Source organism: Microtus ochrogaster, unplaced genomic scaffold (assembly GCF_000317375.1).
Source record: "Microtus ochrogaster isolate Prairie Vole_2 unplaced genomic scaffold, MicOch1.0 UNK22, whole genome shotgun sequence".
NCBI lineage: Eukaryota > Metazoa > Chordata > Mammalia > Rodentia > Cricetidae > Microtus > Microtus ochrogaster.
The window spans coordinates 408388-423689 of record NW_004949120.1 but is presented as its reverse complement, the minus strand read 5'-3'; the positions used below and the strand labels follow the sequence as shown (position 1 = coordinate 423689).

General features: G+C 42.2%; 1 protein-coding gene across 1 annotated transcript in view; it reads left to right on the top strand.

Annotated features, from left to right (window-relative positions):
- Positions 1-7843: 7843 nt before the first annotated feature.
- The window catches only part of Efemp1 (EGF containing fibulin extracellular matrix protein 1), a 63791-nt gene continuing 56332 nt past the window's right edge, over positions 7844-15302 (top strand). Inside the window, exons 1-2 of the mRNA XM_005367723.3 lie at positions 7844-7940; positions 9107-9196. Coding sequence (XP_005367780.1) covers positions 9116-9196 — 81 coding nt within the window. The 5' untranslated portion in view covers positions 7844-7940; positions 9107-9115. The remainder of the gene's footprint in view (positions 7941-9106; positions 9197-15302) is intronic.

Here is a 15302-nt window from a genome sequence, read left to right as displayed (position 1 = left end):
TCAGACATGCCAGTTCTTAGATTTTGTCTGTTAGTACTATACTATAAATTCTAAAAGGAAAGTATTTTCTTTGGTCTTTCCACATTCTGCAATGAGAAAGAAGTTAATACTAGTTTATCAAGATAATTTATGTTTTAAATTCCTTAAAGAGGAGAGAGAAAATGATAATGTCTATTTCATTTTAGGCTTTGGTCTCACCAGTTGCATTGACATAGGTTATGATGTACTCAGGGGAAAAATCATAAATCATTCATACAGATGCTATTACACATTTTTCACAACTATGGATGTCAACATGCATAAAGTATTTATGACTTTTTTGAACCATTATTTCCTAAAGTTCCATTTAAATATTTTTAGACTGATTTTAAGACCTTATTTAACTATAATCAAGAAAAAATTAAGTAGTCACTAAAGAAAAGCCAAGACACATCTCTGCTGTAGTAAAAATCTACAAAAATGAAGGAAATTTTAATCTTCACAAAATGTTATTATTGCTGTGTGCTATATGAGGTTGCATGGCTCCGCCCACATTTAAGGTCGGAGGTGACTTTGTGAAGTCAGCTCTCTCCTCCCACTTCTGTGTGGCTCCTGGAGCTGGATCTCTGGTCATCAGACTCGCACGGCAAGTGCTTCATCCACTGGGTCATCTCACTGGCACCCCATGAGTTATTTAGATAGCTTTATTTTGATGTTGCAAAGCACACTGAAAGTTCTAAAAAATCAACAAATTACTATGGAAAGTTTCCAAACTGGCAACGTGGAACAGCATTGATCTAATTCTTTAAATTGCACATTGAGGAGGAATTAGTCATTTAAGAGGGTTCTTGTTTCCAATTTCATGCTCGGTAACTACAATCATCTTGAAACCCCATCAACCTGGAGGAGGGTTCCGGGAAAGTTAAATCTGAAAGGGGGTGGCCTTGTAGCTGAAAACAAAAGTGAAGCTTGCCATCTGCATCCTCTGAGGTCGCCTCCCAGGATCTGAGAACTTGTTAGAAAGCAACCTTCTGCAAGGCTTTACATCATGCGTTTGTATCTCTCCAAGGAAATTCTAATTACTGGTTCCAATCATTTCTGATTGATTTGACTTTTATTTGTCCAAGATTTTCTTTGCTCTATGATGAAATCAAGCCTCTAATAAAATTCCAAATATTTCAGAACAATTTACCAGCTCCAGATGACTGAAAGTTTTCTTATGTCCATCTGGCATTCAGGAAGAGAGTTTCACAGGATAGATCTTGAAGAATGATACTTCTGGCAGTGCCTAAAACAAAGGACTCGACAGTGACATACTTAAGTCAATGAATCTCGCATGAATGCAAACTTGTCAATAATCTTTGAGACCCAAGCTTCAATATAACCATCACACGGTTTAGTGATTTGTCTTCTAACACATGGCTTCATGTTTAGAGGACATTTTGGAAATCAATTACATAAACACACATTATCTTCAGTGAACACATTTATAATTATTGGCAAGCCAAGCATAGTGGCATTGTAATTCAGGAGGTAAAGACAGTGGAATCAAGAATTCAAGGCCATTCTCTGCTACATAACAAGTTCAGGGCAAGCCTGAGATACATGTGACTATGTCTCAAAAATACATGTTATATAAACACAATATATATAACATATATGTGTGTTTAATATACATATATATATATATATAGTGTGTGTGTGTGTGTGTGTGTGTGTGTGTGTGAGTGTGTGATCTATGTGACTCTGGATGGCCACATAGGACCCTCCTACCTTAGTCTTCTGAGTACTGGGATTACAGGACTGTGCTGCCAATTTGCCGTGTTCCTTTTTTAGTCTTTGGGGTGTTGGGTTATTTTTTCTCTTAAGAAACTAAATAGATATGCTAAACGTTCACTTAAATTATTCCTTTCTGTTGGCTTTACATAAACTCTAATTTAATGATGAAAGAAAGTGGAAGAATCTTAGCACTGAAAAGTAACTACTCACCGTCACATCCAAGGCCTTGCTTGAATCATAGCAAATACAAAATGAGACTGTGTCAACATTGCCTAGTTTGGCTACCTGGCCGTAACAGTCAGACAATTTGATAATTTCTATCTTGATCTCTAAGACTCCAGAGATACCCAGTGTGGTTCCTTGTTGGACTCTATTAGCCCATACCTCTACCAGCTCCTCTTAGAAATAAGACATACTTACAGGACTGATTTGATCCAGACACGTGCTTCAAGAATTAGAATCTTAGGGCATATTGGCCATGCATAGTCCTCAATGTCTATAAATCTCCTCTGAAACTGTAAACTCTCCCCACCAAACAGAATTTGAAGTCTTTAAAAATATCAGCTTCTCCTAACCTCAGAGCAATTTATCAAGCCAAGTTTATTCATTGCTCAACTGTATTCTGCTCAACCCTGTTCTTCCAACCTTGAATCCCTGTAGTTGATAGAGCTGCACTCGCTATAGTTGACTGCTTCTTTGTGACCCCATTGTACTAAACTTCCCTGGTAGAGAGGGGGGAGTAATGCACAGAAACATTCACAGCACACTCCTGACACCAGACTGCCTGAGTTTGACACCCCATGAGGCAAGTTACAGTAGTGTGCTCAGTATTCTGGTGGCATAAAGACACAGTGCTAAGAAGCTATGACTCAGAGTCTGATTATTAGTTTCTGGGACAATGGGATGATATATAATATTAGTCACTCCTATTTATTAATAGTAAGATAATAGTCTATAATATGTTTAATGTTTGAAAAGTTAAATACCCCATAGCCTCCAAATTTTAGAGGAGGTTTACAGATGTTGAAGAACCTATTCCAAACATAACTTTATCTTTAAATATTGCTTATAAGGGATCCACATATTCCCAAGACCTAGACAGCAAACCACAGCAGACCGGTGCCCAGAGCCTGCTGCTTCTAAAATAGAAGGGAGGAGACAAAAAGCCATGAAAAAAATTAGACATTAATCTATTTGTCATGCAATGAAGGATCAGACCAGTAAGTGATAGACCACCATGATCAACAGCAACATTAGCAACGGTAACATGAAAGTCCTAAAGGTTTTTTCTTTATGGACACTTTTAATACCTGTAAAAACATCAATGTGAGAAAAATCACCTGCCTGCCTGTCTTTTAACATATGAAGAAATCGAGGCCTACCTAGAGAGATTGAGTTCAAAGTTCCCATATTTGGGAAATGCCAGTCAAAACTTGAATATAGCCCTGCAGGCTCTACGCCTCGTGCTCTATCACTATTATTTTGGTTATCTTTGGGTGGTCTGCTGTTCCTCAGCCATTCTATCTGACCACAGGAGATTTGATGCCATGATTAGCAAAGGCAAAGCACATACCGCCTTTAAGCAAGGGTTGGGGAGTGGAGGAGAAACCTCATGACAATCACATAGTGAAGAAATGTCCTACATAAACTATGGTGTCTGGATTCAAGGTCATATATGACCCCAAAAAAAGATAAAATGAAGCAAGGGTTCTCAGACTGCCTAGTCCGTGGCTTGCCTGTATTCTCCAGAGGCAGGCCTGGAGACTGGAGTTCTTGGCAACACAGCTAGAAGGGCTAGCCTCTAAACCAGAGAGGAGGAAAGGTGGTCTGTGTCGTTAGTGCCTAAGCACACAGAAGCAAACCACTCCCAAGTGAACCAGTGACTCGGTCATGTCACCCAACCCAACAGCTGATGTTTGACATGCTTGTTGCTCTGGTACTAGCCCATTTCCTCTTAACTCCACTGCTGAGCCTGGGGGAAGGGTCTCTTTTGTGTGCATTTAAGGACCTCCTCAAGGTTTTACACCGTAAGCCTTGGTTTCCAAAGGAAAACCAAGAAGCTATTCACAGAAGAGAGATGAGGAGCAGACAAAAGTAGTGTGGCGCCTGCTGACAAGCATGTTACGGCAAGAGTAGCACATGAAGTATGGTGAATATAGACTGGCCTTCCTTTTGAGTTTGGGCTATAGTTCAGCGGCCAAGTGATTGCCTAGCATTCATAAAGCCCTGGGTTCATTCCTATCACCACGAAAAGAAACACACAAAACAGCTCTTTATTTCCATTCCTTTTAGCCCTACATGGGCTAATGGTCCACCATGAAACAGGACCCATCAAGCAACATCACTAGTTGCATCAAGTCTACACTAGTCAGAAGACTGTCAGGACAGGAAGTAATACCTGAATAATATCCTGTTAGCGTGGAGCACCAGATGTTCTGATATCTAAAACACAATTATTTGCATGTGTTTGATATTCTTCATGGATTTCTGGTTCTAGCCTCAAAACAACCTCGAGGGGCCAGTAAGATGACTCAGCTGAGTAAAGGGGCTTGCTGCCAAGCCTGACAGTCTGAGTTCAATCCCTGGGGCCCACATGGTGAAAGGAAAGAAGTGACTCCCACAAACTGTCCTCTGACCCCTGCACATGTAGCATGCATGCCCACGTGCAAACACACACACACAAATGTCATTTTTTAAAACTTTAGGAAATAGAGAATCTGTTCTTCAATTTGACAAAAGCAGTAACATTTTAAAAATAGTAAAAAAAAAAATTCTCAAAGCAGATTTTTGAGTAGAAAAAGAAAGAATGGTTATATACATCAAAATTGAAAATATTGACTCTTAAAAGATAGCAGTAACACATTGATGTTGACAGAAGTTTCTGCCCTGTCTGGTCCTGCAGCTGTTCAGCCCCAAAGAAACACACAGAGGTCTACATTAATTATAAACTGGTAGGCCTATTAGCTATTATAACTCTTATAACTCACATTAGACCGTAATTCTTGTCTGTATTAGCCATGCGGCTTGGTACCTTTCATCAGTGAGGCAATCTCATCTTATTTCCTCTGTGGTTGGGTCACAACTGACGACTGACTCCTCTTCCCAGAATTCTCCTCTTCTCCTTGCACTGCCTCTACTTCCTGCCTGTCTACTGGCCAATCGGTGTTTTATTAAACATGCACAAGAAACAAATCTTTACAGGGTAAAACCATTGTCTCACAACACATTGAAAAAAAAGAAGAAAATGTTCAAATTGTATCTGACCAAAGACTGAAAAGACCACTGAAAAGTACTTCTACAATAAGATAAAATAAATAAATAAATCGACAAAAGATTTGGACAAAATCTTTAAAAGAAAATTTTACCAATAAGCAAATAAAAAGATGCTGTGTGATAGACATAAAAGAAACATTATATGAAACTGCACAGATACAGGTTAACCACCAGAAGGGATAGCATTGCAAATACCGAGTACTGAGTGTCAATAAACTCACAGAGCAAAGTGAAAACGCAAAATATTCTAACATTTGCTTATAAAGGTAAAGGCACAATTCCACTCCTCAGGCATTTACCTAAAAGAAAAATACTCAAAGCATTCTAAATGAATGCCCAAAATAGGTTTATTCATAAACGACCCAAATATCCATCAAAAAGCCAGCAGAAAACTGGAGATATAGCCACACAACGGAATGCCACACATCAATGAAAAAAAAAAAAAAAGAACTTCTGGGTCCTTCCCAAGGCTTCATCTCAAAAGCATGCTAAGTGAAGGAAACCAGATCCAAAACAATTATATGCTGTATGGTTTGATTCACATGAACTTCTGCGATGAACAGCTGCAAGGGAACAAAGGTGCACACAGAGAAATCAATCAGGAGCTGTAATGATCCAGATGGAAAAGTCTAAATCAGGGTGGCTGCAAAGATGATGAGAACTGGTCGAGTTCTGAAAATATGTCAAAAAAAAAAAAAGTCGGTGTCGTTTTCTGCAGAACTTAATGCAGTATGCACGAAGTAAAGAAATGAAGCTGACTGGATCCGAGCAGAAGGAGAGATGAAGTTTTTGTTGATTTGAATGGTGAAGCTGATGGTGGTGCAGGCTTGGGGAGGGGTTGCCGAGGCTGGCATGTGTCCAGTCTGAAATGCACATCAGATATCTAAACAAGGGTAGCAAACCAACAACTGGGTGAGCAAGATAAACTACAGATAGAGTTTATATAGAGGTAAACTACAGATAAACGACTACAGATAAACCACTGGGAGCCTTTTACCTCGCTGTTCCAAAGAAAACGATGAAGAGAGTTCGAACAAGAAAACACATAGAGAGGTGTTTTAATTGTACAGAAAGGGAGAATCTACTTTTTAAAACACAGAAAAGCAGTTTGGAATCCTTGGTGATAAGTGGAGTCAGGGAGACTCACTGGAAACTCAGCAGTCAAGGTCTTTGCTACGATCATCAAAGTCTTGCACACTCGGTATATGCTGGGAACCATCTCAAACTCCTCTGGTCCTGTTAAATGTTGGATGGTTTTTTTATCTACACATTGTTGTCTAGGTAACCCACCTTCCCCAAAGACCACCTGGCAGGGCTCTCCCAACAGTCTCTGCCAAGTCCCCACCTCCTCGACTTCTGCAGTCCGCCTCTGGGCCAGCATGTTCTTAGATCCTCCTCTGTGACCTCTGAAATTCATTTGGTAACTTGGTTCTTAAAAGGCACACCGGCAGCCAAAGGGAACTGCCTGAGTCTAGGGTTAGAGAAGTTATCATAGATAGCTGCAATCTGTGCGGTACGACTTGATGAAGTAGGTTTAAAAAAAAAAAAATCTCTCCTCAGATTCCTGAAATTCCACTACTATTGTGAAAGATGGAAGCAAAAGCCTAACTTGACTTGGATGAGCAGTGCTGGGGAGAAGGAAGAAACTATAGATAAGAAAGGAGAGGAGTCCCATGCTTTTTCAGGCCCAGTCCAGCTGGCCTTGGTGAGCTCCCAATAGATCAGCCCCACTGTCTCAGTGGGTGGGTGCACCCCTCGTGGTCCTGACTTCTTTGCTCATGTTCTCCCTCCTTCTGCTCCTCATTGGGACCTTGTGAGCTCAGTCCAGTGCTCCAGTGTGGGTCTCTGTCTCTATCTCCATCCATCACCAGATGAAGGTTCTATGGTGATATGATTCTCTGAACATGGCGAACAATGAGGGCTGATGAGAAGCCAAGGACAATGGCACGGGGTTTTGATCCTACTTAATGTGCTGGCTTTGTGGGAGCCTGGCCAGTTTGGATGTTCACCTTCCTAGATATGGACGGAGGGGGGAGGACCTAGGACTTACCACAGGGCAGGGAACCCTGACTGCTCTTTGGACTGGAGAGGGAGGGGGAGAAGGGTGGGAGGAGGGGGAGAAGGGTGGGAGGAGGGGGAGGGAAATGGGAGGCTGGGAGGAGGCGGAAACTTGTTTTTTTTTTCCTTTTCTCAATTAAAAAAAATTCAAAAAAAAAGAAAGGAGAGGAGTTGAAAGACCAGCAATACCAACACACACACACACACACACACACAGACACACACACACACACCACGGTGCGGGCAGGGGACAGGCATGCATTCAGGCAGGTACACATTTTGTTAGTGTGAGTTCCATTTGACCCACTCGCAACCTGGGGCACCTAGTAGGCCAGGAAATGAACACATTAGTTCTCACTGTTGCACAATTTGAGGAAGCAAACCCTCCCTCCATCAATAAATAAATAAATCTGAAATTAAAAAGTAAAAGACCATCTGTGAATAACCTTAATTTACTCTCCCAGGAATCACTTCTTGAGATTAAAAAAAATAAATTAAGCCATTTCTGTAAAACCTAAAAAAAAAAAAAAAAAAAAAACCTCTATGGGGGTGATATTTGGCATCATGTCTCAAATCCTTGTGAATCTGAAGACGGAGGGGCCAACCGCAGAGAACAGCTGAACACCCCCAGACCCCAACGCCGAGGGGCGCGCTTTCCCGCGGGCTGCAGCCTGGGCTGGGCGCTTGCGCCTCCCTCTCTCCTCCGCCCTCCTTCGCCCTACTTCTCCTCCCTTTCTCCTCCTCCTGTGGCTGCTGCTGCTGCCAGACCTCGCCATTTCAGACCCACCGGGCTGCCCTCCCCTGCGCACTCCTTCACTGCCAGGGCAGGAGAGCGGCGCGGTCCCCCGCAGGTAGGAGCCCCAAAGCCGAAGTCGCAGGGTGCGCGCTGTTCCTGCGGTGGCTGCACCGGGGAGTGTGGTGGGGTGACCCAAGAACTATCCCAGTCTGTGCAACCCGGCAGAGGAGAGGGAGGTGGAGGTGAGGGTCTGGGAATGCAAACTGTCAGCCTATGCCAGTACTTGGGTGACATCTGTTGGGATGGGCAGAGTGTGTGCACGGGCTACCAACCCCGAGAGTTTTGCTGGTGACCATGGTCTCTAAAGTTCAGCGACGGATGTGCAAGATCTGAGAGGCACCTGGACTGCGCAGAGGCTGGGTGGAAACTAAAGCATTCAGCGATTCACGCTGCCAGGCGCCTAGTAGCTTACATCTAAGAAAGCGAAGCTCAACTCCCTGCAGGCACCAAACCAGGCACCCAAAAACCGGTACCCAATGTTGCGGTGCAGTCCGATGTCCGAGCCTACGCAGCCTAGACCAGTGTGTAGCACATTTTGAGACCTTGGGACGAAGGGACAAGGGATCAGTGACTTTGAGTGGCTGATCTCTGATGCCCTGAGTTTGGAAACAAAGTTGAGGGCGCGATGGAAAAGGTGCTTCAAGAGAGGGGACATGAGAAGTAGCCCTGCGGGGAATGAGAAGCTCTGTGATAATTTCTACCAGGAACTTGGAGATCGCTCATCTAGTTTTGTTTGGGTATTTTGGACTTCTGGGGTGCGGTGTGCGCGGGGGAAGAAAGTCTGAGGCCATATTGGTTCGCAGGTATTTTTACTGAGCTGGGTAAGAACTTCACTAGCTAGAGGTGAGCCATGTGGGTATTCTAAGATGCCACAGAACAGACAGGTGCTGCCCATTTTCCCCTCCGCGGGAGAGAACGGGGGTCACACAGTCGTCTTTGGAACTGATCATATTATACAGCCCCTTTTTGACTCCCGTTTTGGAGCCTAATGCGTAGGTGCGGTATAAATAGACGCTGAACATCCTTGGTTCAGGATGAATGAAAAAGAATAAATGAGGTGCTGCAGTTTCTCCTCTCGGTGGCTGGGGGCGGGGGTGAGACAGCAGCTTGGACACCGGGTATCTTGGGCTCTCCACTCTCCCTCTCTTGCTTGTTTCTTCACTGCAGAAGTTTTGATTTTCCAGGCAGCAGACACTAAACATACCTTTGTGTTTTCCTTAGAAAGTCACGATGTTGCAAACCCTTTTCCTAACTTTGCTGACTCTGCTGATGGTCAAGTCACAGGACACGGAGGAAACCATCACATACACGGTGAGGGGCGATGGAATTTGAGATAAGTGTATTGAGTGGTAGTCTGTGACACAGCCTTTACCCGCCTCGGCCAGGGTAAGAGGGCTGTGTTCTGTAAAGCAAAGTAACTTAAACACTTTAATATAACTCAGATTTGGGATTACTGATAAACTTTGGGTCCTTTCAAGGATGCATTCAGATTCTCAGATGAGATGGGAAACAAAATAGAAGGATTTGCGAAAGACCTGAAATGAGCACTTTAATATCTTCATCCGTTTAAGCTCTATGTTTCTATGACTCTCAATGAATCGATGAGTTTCAGGAATTTGGAAGCCTGGGTACATGCAGATGAAATCAATGCATGCGAGGAACACTCAAGTCAAATAAGAATGTATCGGGTAAGGACACTGTTTCATCTGTGCCTGTGCCCACTGTCCTTATAGGTGATCTTTATTGAATTCATGGAGGCTCTCACTTCAGAACCCTGCAAAGAGTTTCTCTGTCAGCAGGAGACAGCATTTGCTAACAAGGATTTAAAATACACTGTGTGCCTCCTGGGCTTGTATCTTCTGTCAGCATCTCTGGCATTTCTCAGTCAAATCTGATCAATTAATTAGCTGCACCAGTATAGCCAATGGTTGATAAAATATTTAAAACATCATCTGGCCCCACCCACTGCCCAGTGTGTGAGGAGAGACCAGGCCAGGGCTCACCTCACTGTGATGAGGTTCTGGGTCCACTGTTTGGTGTTTTCTAACTCAGGATTGTGAGATGAATGACATGTGTCCTGAGTGAGTATATGAAAAACACATTTTTCTGCTTCTTTCCAATTTTTAAAATTAAGTAATCCTCCTAAAAAGAATGCAAATGTTTTTATAATAAAACTCAGAAGAGAGCTAATATTAATTACTAATAATAAACATTATCTCACTTTTGCATTATGTTATCCCTATAACATTATTGCCCATTCAGCAGATGTTCCCTTCTGCTGTTCACATCAACTGTTAACAAAATCGGTTAGTGAAAATACCTTGTTAACATGAAAATAAAGAAAAATGAAAACGTACTGTTTATCTTCAAATGAAAATGTTTTGCTACTCAGGATAAACTTACTCCCTTCTAAGTAAGCTATTATTCATCTAATAAAAGAGTTTGCTCCTTTTTCCTGAGACTCTGTCCTAGAAATCACCATGTAGACCAGCCTGGCCTTAGATGCATGATCTGTCCATCTCAATCTCCTAGGCAGTTATTACTGCTTTTAGAATTGCTTATCTTATACCTCCTCATTTTTCCAATCTCCTAAATCTTATTTCTTTGTAGCAGAAAGCATCCATTGGGAGTTACAATCCTACAGTTTTAGGGTTGTTATTATGAAGGCCTTCCAGATAGGATGCCCTCTTTGTGCTGAGAGATAAAAGTCTATCCTCTTGTAAGATGTGTATGTCTAATAACTGATATCTCAGAGAGCAGAAGTGATTAGCCAGGCTTGGTCACATCAGTGTGAACACAATCTCTGCTCCCTTGCAGCCAAGTGTGAGGTGAGTGGCACTATCCTGTTGATGGTGGGATGGAAGAACAGAAAGGTTATCCACTTGATTGAAGGTTACACAGCCAGCAAGTAGGGAAACCAACTTCGTTCTAGGCAGACATGTTTAATAGTAGAGCCATATTTAATGCACTAATGTAATGTGATAAATACCTTAAACTGCAAGTTTTCCTTATTCATCATGCCATTATCAAATGAACTGCCATCTTGACATGACTGGTATCTATAAAAGAGACAGTCTTATGTTCCCCTTTCATATTAGAGATAATTGGGTTTGCTAAACTACTATTGGACAAATATCTACATAAACAACCTTTTCACTATCAAAAGTGGTTAGAGTTGTTGGTTTATTGAGACAATTTAGCCCTCTATGTTGGGGAAGATACTGCTGAAAACTACAAGGCTTCTAAACAAAATTATCATAGATTATACAAATCACCAAAGACATGGAAAGGCAAAAATGGTTAATGTCAGTGCTAATGTAGAAGAGAATAACTTAATGTTGGCTCTCGATGGAGGTTCTGAGTTCAGATTGTCCTAGCAAGACCTGGCATGGCCCCTGGATGGAGGTTGTGAGCTCAGATTGTTCTAGGAAGGTCTGGCACGGTCTCTAAGACACGTGGAAGTGATTGTAGAGTGGATGGGGAAGAGGGACTGTGCATGTCTGAGTCACTGTGAGGTCATTGGTGGGGTTGTAAACCTGACCAGCGTGGCTACTGTGCACCAAATGTAAGCATAAGGAGTCTTGCCTCTTTGAGAGGCCAGGAAGGCTCACATGGTAATACAGACATGGAAGAGTGATCAGAGCTTGATGGTGGTGCCTTAAACAGTGTTGGAAAAACTGAGACAAATCAGTGTAAGGGATAATATGAGCTGAGTTTTCACCCTAGTAGGTTTCATGTGTCACTAAAACAGCTGACTTGACCTGGGTGCCTCCACCAGCCAGGTACATGCTAAGCATTTCTGTGCACAGTCAATTCTCACTTCTAGTTAATGAATTTGTCTGCTCTACTTTTGTAGTCTGCCTGAAGCATCTTCTTCACTTTGACTTTCTCAGATACCATCTGCTCAAACTCCTTCCTGAGTTTAAAAATTCTACCGAGGCTTCTTACCTTCTCTAGTGGTGTTTCTCAGATGTAATCTACAAACAACCTTCATGGCCATTGTCTGAAGTACTTCTCAGGGTATAATCTATAGACAACCTGCATAGCCATTGTCTGAAGTACTTGCCAAAGAATCAGATTCCAGGCATCCTATCTAGACTGACAGAGTCAGATCCTTGAGAGCCGAATCAACTAGCACACCAAGTGATTTGGAGGCCTAGTAAAACCTGGGAATCCTACCTTCAGGGTAGAATCTAGTTCCTCACTCTCAAGGAAAAGGAAGACTTCCTGGTTCAGCCCAGCCGGCCTTGCTGATCTCAAGTCCAAACTTTTTGCCTCCTCAATAATTTCATGACTATGTTCATAATGATCCCCATTCCTAGAATTTCCACAGCTCCGTAGGGAAAATTTGTCCTTCACTAAATCCTTGTTCACTCTCACTTTCTCTGCAAGAACTTTCCTCCTGTCTCCTTCCACACAAAAGCACCCCTGGCAAATCGGTATAACTCATTCCCTACCCACCTGCTCTTCTGGCCCATGAGCTGTCAGAGGAAAATGACAAGGTCTTCACCATCTTGAATTCCCAGGCCTGGGACAAAGCCTGGTGTGAGCAGCTGCTTGGTGGTTGTTCAGTGAAAACCCAGAGCTAGGGCCAGACCTGGGGGTGAACTCAAAGTCAGGATGTCAGGGAAGCTACATACTAGGTGACAAGTTTGGGTTCAGAGTGTGGAGGAGATATGTAGGGGGCTTGCAGCGTGACTAGGGCTCTATTCTGAGAGGATTTTAGACCCTAATGCTATAGACAGATAAGCAGCATACTGTAGTCTCTCATGTGGCAGTGTGGGCAAGGTCCCTTCTGCACATACAGGTTTTAGAAAGAGGGGCTGCCATGCATGTGGTTGATGAGTACTCCACAGTACCCATGTGTGTCAGGCTGGCTCTGCTTCATGGGCAGCAGGGGAGGGGGGAATGTCTTGCATTTTTGCTGAAGGAATAAGATGTTGAGGGGAGAATCTTGAGGATGGGGCTTGGCATTTAGCTAACGGGCATCCATCATAAAGGGTGTGTCCCTAGTAACCCCTGATTGCTTGGAGTCTGTAAGCCTAGGGGAATGTATACAGAATGAACTATGAGTGTAAAAGGAAACAAAACCACATGGGCAGCAGTTGGTCCAGGTTCTAACGTTCCTAACTTTTTATTTATATAAAAAGAAATGAGGAATAACTTTCTATGGAGGGGATTAAGATACTGGACACCATGTTCAATCTGGTTGTCTCCTGCCGAGTGTGAGGGGGGCTATCCCAGAGTTAGAGGTAAGATAGCCTTTGGACCTGTCCACACTCACTGCTGAAGTGCCAACAACACCGCTATCACTTGTTGAACAGCTTTTGAAGGAACATGAGAAATATTGTTCCATGTGTTCCATTGCCAGGAAGGTCATTCCTAGAATAGTCAGAAAGCTGGGTCTTGGGAGAGAGAAGTTGTTACTAACACTGTGATAGAAGAAATTCCTGAATCATCTTAATTAGTCATCATAACCTGGTTTGATTTTTGTCCTGTTCTTAATAGCTGATGCAAGAGAAGTACTATGTCCCATATTAAAATAATCAAAAACATAGTACATCTTTATGTTTTTTTCTCTTTTGGTTTTTTGAGAAAGGGTTTCTCTGTAGCTTTGGAGCCTGTCCTGGAACTCTTGCTATAGGCCAGGCTGGCTTTGAACTCATAGAGATCTGCCTGTCTCTACCTCCTGAGTGCTGTTTTTTTTTTTTTAAGTAGGAGTGGGTATAGTAAATCCCCAGACTCACTAAGAGGAAGCTGATGTAGTTTGGCTGCCCTTCCCAGAGCAATGAACAGAGAGGTGACCCTGGAGATAGGGGCACAAGTTTCTCTGTTACCTAATTTTTTTTGTTTTATTTTGGTTTATTTTTGTCAAGAAAGGGTTTCTCTGTGTAGCTCTTGCTGTCTTGGATATAGCTCTGTAGACCAGGCAGGCCTTGAACTCACAGACATCCACCTGCCTCTGCCTCCCAGATATTGGGATTCAAGGCATGCACCACCATCACCAGTATAGAACATCTTGAAGTAAAGATAAAGTAAATGAAGAAAATAGTTGCTGTAGTGTAGTCTGGAAAAGGTCATTTCAAATCTTTAGTTATTCCCAACTGTAGCAATTTGAATAAAAGGCAGAAGAGGAGAAATCTAAGTGGTTGGACTCAGTTACTATTTGTTTTAAATTAGAAAAGGTTGGGATTTGGTTTAAGAGTTTGGATTAAATTATAGATACCCCACAAATAGAGTTTCTTTCAGAAGATTTAAAATAAATTTTGGTCAATTTCAAATTAGATTTCTTTTATCCTTTTCAAAGACAGTGAAACATTTGAGATGTTTAAAGATGTAAAGTTAGTCCAAATAGGGTAAGGGGTCTGAGTAAGTAAACAGTTACATCAAAAGCATGATTTAATTAAGGATACAATATAATATTTACCTTAGTATTAGGAATGTACAAAGCTAAATTTCAAGTGTCTTTTACAGATAGCAGAAATGAAGAAATAAGGAAGCACAAGGCTCTCCCTCTAGACTGGAGGGGTCTTCTTTTGCTTAGTGAAATCTTCTCATCATCTTCACTATCCACAGGCAAAACTCACAATTTGCTGATGATAACTGTTTATTGAATGAGCCCTCTGGAGGACTGAGGATCATAGTTACAATAAAAATTCGTATAAGGGGTCAAATTAATAAGTAGATTTAATTATTTGTCTACCAGAATAAGTTTGATATTTAGTATGTAACTTAGCAGGAATATCTCAGTAGTAAGACTCTTTCACAACAGAACCTTTCCTAGTGTTAAGACAGTACCGGCAAATGAAGGCTTCATACAATAGGAAAACATGTTTCCCATTTGAAGAAATCAAATCACAGATTTTAAATATCTCACTTACTATAATAAAATTCTTGGACAGTGAGATTTTCGGTAGGTAAAGGCACTTGCTGCCATGCCTGACAAACTGCATTCAATCCCAGGTTGCATTTAGTAGAAAGGGAGAACTGAGCCCCCAAAATTTTCCTCTGACTTCCATACATGAACCATGGCACACATGAGCCTACACACATATGCATAAATAAATGAATCAAATAAACCCCAAATCTAGCTTTTGTAAATATTATTAAGAAAAAAACTAATACTTCAGGAAGCTAGAGGCTGGGGAGATGGTTCAGTCATCTGCCATGCAAGTGTGAAGACAACCATTTGGATCCCCAGAACCACATAAGTGCTGGGCAAATGTGACAGCCTGTCTACAATACCAGCACTGGAAAGAAATACCCATAAGTTCCCCAGAGCAGGTGGGCTAGTGGAACTACCCATATCAGGGAGCTCTGGGTGTGATTGAGAGAGTCTGCATCAGTCATAAGGTAGACTAGAGATGGCAGTGAGACTGCCCATATCAGGGAGCTCTGGCTGTGATTGAGAGAGTCT